Raw genomic sequence first — 11,472 nt, 5'->3', positions numbered from 1 at the left:
CAGTCAGGAGCAGAGTATGAGGGCCCTGACAGTACCTAGATAAGGACTACTAGCCAGTCAGAAGCAGAGTATGAGGGCGTGCCATGCTAGCAGCTAGGCGAGCATTATAACGTATGTTACAAAGTGACGCGTGTTCGTCAGGGAATTAAACCTATTTGGGTTCTTACACCTGAATTACATGCAAAATAAAAAATACATGACAAGCAAAGTTGTTATCTCTCCTGTATCTCTCCTCTGTCTTTGTTTTTTGGGGGGGGGGGGCATTTTAGTTTACTTTATTGGACAAGACAGCTATAAGAGAAGATATCGGAGAGAGAGGGGGAATAACATGCAGAAAAGGGCTGCAATTGGACTGGAATTGGGCCTGCGGCCACTGAGGCAACAGCTTAGGCTTTGTGCATGGGGGGCACGCTTACCCACACGAGCTAACCGGGCACCCCTCTCCTGTCTTTAAACAGCAAGCTCAGTGTACAAAACGTCCAGGTAGCTGCTTCCCAGTCCAAGCCGGGACTACCCGTCACTGTCTAGTTCAAATGACAAATGTCACCAGCGGCAGATGTGGTCAGCTGTCACTAATTAATATTAATTGGTGAGTAAATTGACAACTCGCCGGAGTGTTGCTCTTTAGACCTTTTTTTTTTAAGTATTAAATAGAAGCCTTGAGACATTCTCCACTTTTTGCTAAGAGTTTACTGCATGCGACGTTAGCAGCTTCATCGTGTTATTGTTATTGTCTGTTTGATGAACAGTGAGCAGAATAGTGCCACATAACTGCAACACGTGTCTTTATATCGTTCAGCTGTATTTTCGGTACGTTTGTGTATGTGCCTGCTGTCCCTAAGGCATAGAAGTATCTCTCCAGGAGAATGAGAAGAGATCTGGTTCCAAGATAGCCATTTCCAGGCAAATTAAATCCAACTGCATTTCCTCTTCAGCGCTGAAATCATTGCAATATGAAACAGCTTCATAGAAGCTGACAGCCTTGTTATTCAGGCAGATCTTTTTTTATAATATCAACTTTTACTGGTGGGGGTTAGGTTACTTCCTAGAAGACTTTTGTGTTTGGTACGGACGCTTGCTGTGTTTAGTTGTAGAAACAGGACTCACTTCGGAGTCCATGCCTTGCATCTCGTTCTTCTCCAGCTGAAACTGCACAAAGTCGTCGATGACGTGGAAAAGCTCGGGCGAGATGGCCTTGAAGTACTTGTGGTAGTCGTACTTGACGGCCAGAGAGGCAAAAATGGTGTTGTTGACGAGTGCCGAGCGCAGGTCGGTGAGCACACCGGGAGAGTGCTGCCGCGGGTCTTCATAAAGGTGCTTTGTTATGAGGTAGTCTAGAATTGCATCGCCGAGGAACTCCAGCCGCTGGTAACAATCTGAAGAGTACGGACAAGAAACAGTCAGTCACTCGTAGAGATGAGCCCCCAGACAGTTTAAAAACTCTGCAGTTTACCTAAGCTCTACTGAACGTGTTATTCTACCACAATATACCACTCTCATCAACTCTATAAATTGAATTCCGATTCTATGATTTAAATGAGCAGCAGCATGTATCCACGGACAGGGGTTTCCGACCCTCTGGTTGGTAGGATTGTATAGCGTGTATTTTATATATATTTAAAAAACAAGCAGCTGCTTTGGTGATTTAATAATTGGGGTTGATTACATTGTGATATTAATTTGAATTTGATTAGATCTTTCAGCACCTCTAATAGAGATACCTGTGCAGAGCTGAGCAGTGTTCAAAGCTGGAAAAAGACCAGTTCACACAGTTTCTGGCCACTGCTGTATTCATTCGTGTTTAATCTATATAAACATATATGTCTCAATGTCTCAACATCCATTGCCAGCAACAGTTTTAAACAATCAAAAAATAAAAGAATATATTTTTTCCCAGATGACACTGTTACTTTCCAAACAATATTCTAAACTGTACTGTAAATGAACTACTAAAACTGTAGTGTAAGAATAATACAACCCTCTGGATGCTGTAAGGTGAAGTCTGACCTGTGATGGTGTTGTAATGGTAGGAAGCGTGGGTGAAGGCTTGCAGAAGGTAGGCCTTGTTCTGAAATGTGTAGTTGATCTTTTTTTCGAAGTTCTCGAAGCCCGAGATGAGGTGGTTGAGAGTTCGCTCTGCGTCCGGATGGTCCAGCAGGCAGCGGGGCGGGATCTTCAGCCAGCCGTAGCACAGGTCGATGGTGGTGATCTGACTGCTCTGCACCACTGCTCCTGTCAGGGTCCCTCTCTCCAACGGTAACACCTTGTCATAGAAACAAATGAAAAAAGAAAATTAGTACCTGCAATACCCTATTGGGCCTCATCGCTGCTTGGTAGGAACCTACTAATGGTGCCAAAATCTTGTCTTGTCACACAAGGGTCTTGCTGTCCAGGAACCGTTCTTCCCAAAAAGTGCCAAGCAGGCCCTTTGCTTTTTGTCAGTCATATTAAAAACATGTGCACTCAGCACCCACCTAGCTCCACTTTTGAAGGTCTACAATGTTTAGACTAATCAGACTAGACAAGACAGGAGAGCTGTGCTAACCATGCTTTCTGAAAAGGGCAAAATCATGGTTTGGGCGGGAAAAGTAGTATTTTCACTGGTAGTATTCTAATCATAACGTTTCTCCAAGGACTTGAGTAAAATAGTTATACCGTCACATCTCCAACCACAGCCCAACTCGGCACGGCATGGCTAACATTGCATAAGAACCACGTGCATTGATTTTGCTCATTTTGTGCTCAACCAAGTAGGCTTGGACACCAATGCCCTGTGCCATAAAACATTGGCAACGCAGATTTGTGTTCCTCATTTTGATGCTACTTAAATGACTGCACTGCTCTCTGGTGCTCCGTTTTATAGGTTGATGAGTGAAAATGAGGTAAATGAGTTAAAATGTAGTTAACCATTCACAGGGAGCTCTCAGGCCAGAGTCAGCATGAAGTGAACACTAGGGTGCAAGAATAGTTTAGAATAAGTAAACAAGTAGAAGTGTCTAACATCAGAAAATGATCTGAAATCCTTGGACTCGTCGTCTATGAAGTCTTCATCACAGTCACCTGAACTCAACCCTTTATCACGATGAATTATTATATTACCCAACCGTAGACCCAAGGCTGAATCTTGCGATACTGAGACTGAACGGTGTGGGAGGTCCTTGCTCACCTTGAGGCCCAGCGAGCAGAGAAACATCTGGGCCGCTCTCTCTCCACAGCTGGTCAGGTAGCAGCCCAGCAGGGCCTCCACGCAGTCGGCAATGCTCTTGTCGGCGATGCACTGCTCCGTGTGCAGGTCGTAGGAGATCGACTGCTTGCCGAGCTCTGCGCCGCAGTTTTCCTCAGATGGATTCCAAAAGCCCACCACAAAGTCGTCCTCCTCCCCGGCCTTACTGGGATCCAGGTAGCACATGGCGTCCCACGAGCTGTAGTCAAACTCCTCGGCGGAGGGCCCGCTGAGTGCCGGCTCCGCGGGGTAGTGGGCGGCGGTGGGATGGGGGGGCTTTTTGGGGGCCTTCCACTCGTATGGAGACTCCATTGCGGGGGTGGAAGCCGCGGCCGGGGTGAGAGAGGGAGGGAAGCCGCTCAGGGAGATCTTCTTACCAAACGCACCGGATCCTAACAGCATGTTGTCAATGAACTTGATGTGCTCCTTGTAATACTCTAGATCGTCCTCCATGTTGACTTCATCCTTTGGCTCTTCCTTCAGCATTGGCTCACTGTCCTCATCCACCTCCTCCCCCTCCTCCCCCTCCTCCTCCTCCTCGTCGTCCTCATCAGAGTCATTCCCAGACTGCCCGTTGGCCAGCAGCTCCTCTTTGGCCTGGACGATGGACGAAAACAGGAAGGAAAGCAGAATTAAGAGGGAATTAAAAACAGGTATTCATGATTAACTGCTGACCTTTTAGGTATTTAGGTGTCTCCATTTAAATCAACGTGGTAAAAATGACAAGTAAAACTCAAAGTCTCAACAGGACTCTGCAATGTGTGAGGTTCAAACTGTCATGAATAAAAACAAGTTACTCTTTGGTTGGGTTCAAGAGTAGGTCCTAATAATACTAATGAAGTTATAATATTAAAGTTGTGAATACAGACTTGTTTATAGATTCCTAAACTACAAAAGGCACTGTATAACGGCCAGAAAGGTGTTTTTGCAGAACATAATGTTGCAGGGAAGTTGACTTTTTTTTTTAAAACCAAAACCTCATCATTTTATCCTATGGACCTTTTTCCCGGCAGACATGTTGACATGTCATAGTAGGAACAGCACAGGTGTATTTAACACCATTAATGATGGCTGCATTCCACTTAGCTGAGGCCCTGGTGTTGTGCATGCTGACTCACTGAAGCAGCTCACTGGGATACCTGATGGAATTGAGTCATTGTTAAGGTTATCAGTTTCAGCTGTGCTTTTTACTATGACAAGTCAAAATGTCTGTTGTGAAAAAGGTCTATTAGATATTTGAGTGAAATGTTGTTATAATTAGTGTATTCATTCTTGGCGATCACAGTGACCTTTCATCACCAAATTATTATCCTCATCTCAGAGCCCATGAGGTCAAATACCCTCCTGCCCTTCAAGAGATATTGCAATCACAAGACACGTTTATCAAGAGTATCAATTCATATCAAGAGTTATCTCAAGATCATTTATAGACTGGATGATGCGGAGAGGACGTGCTGAGGTTTACGGAAAGCGACTTGTCTCATTTCCGGTGCTCCAGTCTCACAGACGCCATTTTGCTAATTTATTATTGCTTATCTTGTTAATATAATTCACCTAGACACCCCCTCCGGGTCTCTCAGGTCTATCAACCAAAATTTGCTATCCACGCCACGCACTCATCGGAAGACATGTGGGGATAGAGCCTTCGGCACGCTGGCTCTGGGACACTCTGCCAACCAGCAGTAGGCTAGCTGAGAATGTGGACCGGTTAAAGGGACAAGTGAAGACTTGGCTAGCTTTTGGATAACATCTGTTGTATTTTTACTTTATTTTATTCTTGGACTTTACTATGCTCAATAGTCTATGCACATTGTAAAGCACTTTGTGACCCTGTATGTGAAAAGTGCTGTATAGATACAACTTACCTAACTACTTATTTATTTATTTCAATTTATTGTTTAAGCAGAAAACACCGGTTCCACCCTCTCTGATCTGAGAATTAGCTGCTTTTCTGCTTGTTTTATATGATTGTAAATTTAATACATTTTCGGATAAGACATTTTCGGGACAAAAAATAATTGATTAATCCATAAAAAGGGACAGTTTAGGAAACAGTATTGATAACAGTTATTTCAATCCCTTACACGGATAGTTTTAAACATGCATTGACCTTTTGTCTTAACTGAACTGGTAAACTTATTCAAAGACATTCAGTCAGAATGGGCTTTAAAATTCTTCTTAATGCACTTGAGCTTCCGTTTTTGCTACATAGAGATATTATCATTATCTTAGTAAGGTAGCCTCCCATACTGGTTTACTTTCACATACATTCATCACATTATATGTAAGAGTCTAGAGTCAGACGCTACTGTAAATGGTGTTTTGCCAGACAAGGTGGAAGCCTGCCCTCTAGTGGCCTGAAAACATCACAACACTGGCAACATCCATGGCAGAAAAGAAGCATGAATGAACTAACAAGAATACAAGTTACTACATTGTCTGCTTACATACTATCACTAGGTACAAGCATTCTGAAATCTAAGGTTTTGGTCTGCAATTAACAAATATTTCCCTTGTCAATTACTCTGACGTTTTTTTTCTTGATTTATCAATTCTGGATTCTTTTCAAAGCTTCTGGAGGTGGTAGTAGCTCAGTCTGTAGGGAGTTGGGTTAGGAGAGATGCCACTTCACCCCCTGGGCACTGCCAGGTGCTCATGAGCAAGGCACTGTACCCCCTCAACCGTGATCTGTGTTTCCCAAAGGCCAAGATCACATCAAATGTCTTGTTTTGTCCACAACTCAAAGATATTCAGTTTATTGTCACAGAGGAAAATATTCATATTCACAAATGTAAATGAATTTTCCAGAATTTAGATTTTCCATAAAAAATGATTCAAACCGGTTTTTAAAATATGTGACAATTGATTCAATAGTTGGTAATCAATTCATCTTTACAGCTTAACTTGGGTAAATCCTTGAAACATACCCCAGACCCTATTCCAGCCCTTTGAAGAAGTGAGGAAAATGTTGGCTCTGCATTAAGTGAAGTCCACTAACCTCCTCTAAATCCAGATTGTCTGTGCTGCTCTTGTCCTGGTTGACCACGTATCCGGGGGGCAGCCAGTTAACAGGGGGGTCGAAGATGGACACCACCATCCTGCTGGGGAGCCCCTTCTTCTTCCCCAGCCGGTACAGGTTGCAGTTGCTCACCTGGACATGGGCAGACCAAAGAGGGATGAAATTGTAATCGCGATTTAAATTAAATTAATTTAACAGCCCTATCTTGTATTGCATCTCTGTGTGCATGTTATCTACCCCTGCTGCTTAGATATTTTAAACAACTTTCAGCATTCATAGACACAATTAAATCTCTTCAAACTGTCAATTGTGACCACAACTGTAACATTCCCCTATGACGCCCCAACGTCCTTATAATAAGTCATAAACTGTCTAACCTTCTTGCTGCGCATGTAGCTAAGTCGTCCCTCGTGAGCATCGGGGTAGGTACAGAACAGGTACGTGGTAATGGCATGCTTGAGGAAAGAGTCTCCGAGCATCTCCAGCCGCTCTAGGTTGAAACCGTCGCTGGCGTTGGATAGGGTCAAGGCCTGCAGGATGAGGCCCGGATTGGGCCCCAGGCTTTTGGGGGAGTCTCCCGTCTGGGCTCTGTGCTGGGGCACTGCGTCCAGATCGGGAGGAGAAGGTGCTGTGGGAGCATTGGGAGCCGTGGCTGCCCGGCTGCAGATTGAGGTAGCTTTATTTGCATGGTCTGAGGGCCTCCCTGGTGTACATTCATCGCTTGGCTGTGAAGGACTGGCGCTGGGCTTCTTCGAGCTGTGAGAGGGCTGCGTGGGAGTTGAGGTAGTGGTTTGTATTGATTCGGGACTCAAGAGCCCAGGGGTGCTGGGCTGCGAGCGTTGGCAATTGTCACGTTGGTGAAGGTGCTCGTCTTGGTGGCCGTCGTCATCGCAGTCTGTGACGAGGGCAGTGCCGTTGGTTAAGTTCCCCTTGCGAGCGACTTCTCCGGGCTCGAGGGACGCGAAGGGGCCCCCCTCGGACAGGGGAGAGTGGTGACTACTGGGATGCGTTGTGGAATTGGGGTCAGGGGTGAGAGTCTCTTGGTGCTCGCAGTCGCCCTCGCCATCCTCACTGCAGGAGTCGGGAGAGGAGATGAACGTTTTGCTGTCGATGGACCTCTTCCAGCCAAAGTCCAGGTTTGGATACCTGCAACATACAAACCATCGATACATTTAACATACAAGTTCAAATTTTCTGTTCTGCAAGCTCTCACATTTTGCACCATATTTACCTTTGTAGTTTATTCCCCCCACTACCCCTGTTCAAAGTTGATCAATTTGGCTAATGTGTGCTAAACTCTAATTTCACCCAGCTCCACTCAAATCCCACTCTAAAAAATAAAAAAAGACAATGGCAGCATGGAGGGCTGATGGGCGGTTTAATCTGCATGTACAACGTGACCCTGGGTTGGGCTCGGACCTGCTTCGAACTTACAATGAGCGCTGATGGTTTGAATGGCTTGGCTAATTTTTGCCATAAGGAAAAACAAATACTATGCCAGCTCTCAGACCAGCATGTTTCATATGTTTCATTCTCACACTGTGGGAGATTACGCATGAATTACCTGTGTGCAATTGTAGTGTTGTGTTTCTGTAGCAAATGGAAAAACTGAAAGCGACTCACTTAAAACTTTAAAACACTGAACTCATATGTGGTGTGGTGTATGTAACAGGGACCTGAAGTCAGGGGGAAGGGTCTGGGTTCCTACTCCAGCTTCAGTGGCTGTCTGGGCTCGGAGCTCCTCGGCTGTCAGAAGGCAGTGGAGGCGGTAGAGGATGCTGGGCAGACACACTGCTTTCCTCCACAGGGAGGCAGGGATGGGGTGGATGGCACACAGCTCTGGAACCAGGATCTGACAAATACAACACAGTTTTAGAGGGGGACTATCTCAGTACAGCATGTATGACAGGTGTATGTAGTGGTATTCACACTCACACAGACACAGAAGTATGTGATCAGATCAATAGTTATAAAGTCCCTTTTGTTCAAAACATGACCATGATGAAGAGGCTTAAAAAAGGTAAAGTATGGAGAGACAGGCTATTGGACAAATTAACATTACATTTTGAATGTCTCCGACATGCACTCACAGTCACACCTGGTAGACGAACTCTTGGACAAAACTAAAGTAACGAGCCAGTTTTGTAAAATGTAACGAGTAGAAAGTACCGATATTCGTGTCAAAATGTAAAGAGTACAAGTAAAAAGTGGCAAAAATAAATAAATAGTAAAGTAAAAAAATATCTGAAAAAGATACTTGAGTACAGTAATGAAGTATTTGTACTTTGTTACTTCCCATCTCTGTTAAAATGTGATTAATTGTGCAGCTACTGGAAGTTATTGTAAACTAGCCTACCAGACTCTCGTACATTTCATTTGTCTAGAGAGAGTCTGGTCACTCCACATAGACATGTGTTAACTTCCTGGACGGCTGGTATTCTGTTAAAGTTTAAAACTATTGGATCTGCTCAGAGCCGCTCTGGTAGCCTGGCCCCACCCTCCTACTGTCTGGTAGGACCAGGCTAGCAAGAGTAGGAGACAACAACAATTATTGGCATAGCATTGCTAGCGTTAGCAATCCAAGAAAGCTGTGTGGAATAGGCAGACCCTCGTCCGCAGCGCTGTGGAGGAAGGTCTTGCAAGGCAAGACTAATCCAGGTGCAACTTCTCTGCCAGAGCCCAACACAGTGGGGCTATTAGAACAAGGGGGCTGTGTTTTTTAGGATCATGCTACCAGCGGTGTGCCCACAGAAGCAGCCATTACCTGTTTGTTCTGCAGACTCTCCCACTTGGCCTTCCTCTTCTCTGCGCTGCTGAGTGGCAGGGCTTTGCCCTTCTGGTTCAGGTGCCGCGGGGTTAACAGGTTTAGTCTGCGAGCACAGGAAAACAAGAGCCTCAACTTTAGCTGTCCAAATAAAATGCATGTACATTACACATGTCAAATGTCATATGACAGATGTCATCTTGCTCAAAATACTTGTATTCTATATTTTATATTCATAGGACAAACCCATCTGTAAAATTCTGCTTATAATACTATTCGTCTCTATATTTATTCAGTACATATCTATGTCCTGCACTTATGGAACCAGTGTATATCCTGCACTTACTGCTATTGCACTTCTGGTTAAACCCAAAGTGCATTTCGTTGCCTTGTACCTGTGTAATGACAATAAAGTTGAATCTAATCTAAATTACACCCATACTCCCTCCAACCATTTAGTCCCTCTAGCCAAGAAAACTCCTTCATTCCCCCCGCAATAAACATATATTAAAAGTAACTAACACTACACAAAAAATACAAAGTAATTTTTGTCCATTGAGACAAGTTTTTCTACGTTGACTGTACTCTGTTTTATATATGTTGAGCCATGTCTAAGACCATTTTCATTGTCATTTCTGTCAATCTGATTTAGCTTTGGACTCCTGTAACACTGTCAGACTCAAAATGGAGAATTCATTTTTTTGGGGCGGCTGTGGCTCAGTGGTAGAGCGGTTGCCTGCCAATCGGAAGGTTGGTGGTTCGATCCCTGCCCCTGCAGTCATTGTCGAAGTGTCCTTGGGCAAGGCACTGAACCCCGAGTCGCCCCCGGTGCTGCGCATCGGAGTGTGAATGTGTGTGAGTGTTTATCTGATGAGCAGGTGGCACCTTGTATGGCAGCCCCAGCCACAGTGTGTGAATGGTGAATGTTCCCTGTAGATGTAAAAGCGCTTTGAGCAGTTGTTAAGACTGGAAAAGCGCTATATAAATACAGCACATTTAAATTTACATTTTTTAAACACTGCAGACACCTTGGAGCTTCGCGAGACTGTAAAGCAATTTGACCGATACCTGTAAGCGGGCTCCATGGAGCCCCCTAATGTGTGGAAAGCCTTAACTTGGACAGTTACAAAGATCTTTACCAGATTTAATACCCATATTGCTATAATCATTGCGGATATATTTCAAGGGCCCGTTCATTGCTGCTTGCTGCTTTAATATGTCTTTTTTCACATACAGTGCTAAACTCCCTACAGGTGGAGACACACTTTGATGTGTAAAATTGGTGGAGTTACCCTTTAAAACATTTTGTAAAACCTGTTCTGTTGCACAGATTAAAAAACAAAAAAATCACACAAAGTACAAGAGTAAAGCTTGAGCTATATTTAACTTGTCAAGATCCCCGTGCTGCTGACCTGGAGGAGGTGTGGTCTACGTCCAGAAGCGGCTGGTTCAGGTTGGACAGGTCCAGGTTGTACTTGGTTTTGTAGTACTCAGCGAATGTCTCGTACTCTGGTGAAGGAAACTTACTAAGCGGGGTCAGGTCTGTGTACACATCGGCAACGTAGAAGCGATGAGGCTGGTCAAAGTTGCGATACCTGGGAAAGGAGCAGTGAGTAGATCAACATTAATTATCTAAAACAACAGTTGAACCCAAGTGCTTTACAACCAAGGCAGACGGTTGGAAGTCTGTCTTGATACAGATAGACAACTAGGGCTTGGTACTAGATTTGATACTTTTTAGGCACCGACCAAATTACCTTATACAGAGACGAAAAATGCCTCATCATTTAATACCCAATTTCAATACCTAAGGAGTCAATCTCATCAGCGTCAGTGAGCCAATCAGCATGCTTCTAACAACATCTGATACTGTCTGGGATTAGGACTGTCTAACGTGTCGTAGAAACACACAGGAACTACTTTAGACAGAGACAGCTCACGTAGCAGGAGCTAAATTATAAATCACAAGATTTGGGCCAAAATGTGAAATGTTGTGATTTGTTTTATAAAATCCAAAACAATATTGTTTAGAAACCAGTATCAAATATATTATAACATTATCCTATAGCCCTATAGACAACATTAGCCTATAGCCCTATAGACAACATTAGCCTATAGCCCTATAGACAACATTAGCCTATAGCCCTATAGACAACATTAGCCTATAGCCCTATAGACAACATTACCCTACAGTCCTATAGACAACATTACCCTACAGCCCTATAGACAACATTAGCCTACAGCCCTATAGACAACATTAACCTACAGTCCTATAGACAACATTACCCTATAGCCCTATAGACAACATTAGCCTTTAGCCCTATAGACAACATTAACCTACAGTCCTATAAACAACATTAGCCTACAGCCCTATAGACAACATTAGGTTATAGCCCTATAGACAACATTAGCCTATAGCCCTATAGACAACATTAGCCTATAGCCCTATAGACAACATTAGCCTAT

General features: G+C 44.1%; 1 protein-coding gene across 1 annotated transcript in view; it reads right to left on the bottom strand.

The window, feature by feature from the left end:
- Positions 1-11,472, bottom strand: part of dicer1 (dicer 1, ribonuclease type III) — a 39,475-nt gene that overhangs the window by 4,319 nt on the left and 23,684 nt on the right. The window contains exons 20-27 of the mRNA XM_034857652.1: positions 10,419-10,601; positions 9,007-9,112; positions 7,919-8,094; positions 6,620-7,388; positions 6,222-6,374; positions 3,167-3,820; positions 2,008-2,263; positions 1,108-1,376 (exon numbers count right to left, since the gene is read on the bottom strand). Of these exons, the coding sequence (XP_034713543.1) occupies positions 1,108-1,376; positions 2,008-2,263; positions 3,167-3,820; positions 6,222-6,374; positions 6,620-7,388; positions 7,919-8,094; positions 9,007-9,112; positions 10,419-10,601 (2,566 nt within the window). The remainder of the gene's footprint in view (positions 1-1,107; positions 1,377-2,007; positions 2,264-3,166; positions 3,821-6,221; positions 6,375-6,619; positions 7,389-7,918; positions 8,095-9,006; positions 9,113-10,418; positions 10,602-11,472) is intronic.

Source organism: Etheostoma cragini, chromosome 20, assembly GCF_013103735.1.
Source record: "Etheostoma cragini isolate CJK2018 chromosome 20, CSU_Ecrag_1.0, whole genome shotgun sequence".
Lineage (NCBI taxonomy): Eukaryota > Metazoa > Chordata > Actinopteri > Perciformes > Percidae > Etheostoma > Etheostoma cragini.
Note: the sequence above shows the minus strand (reverse complement) of the source record. Positions and strands in the feature narration are given on the sequence as shown.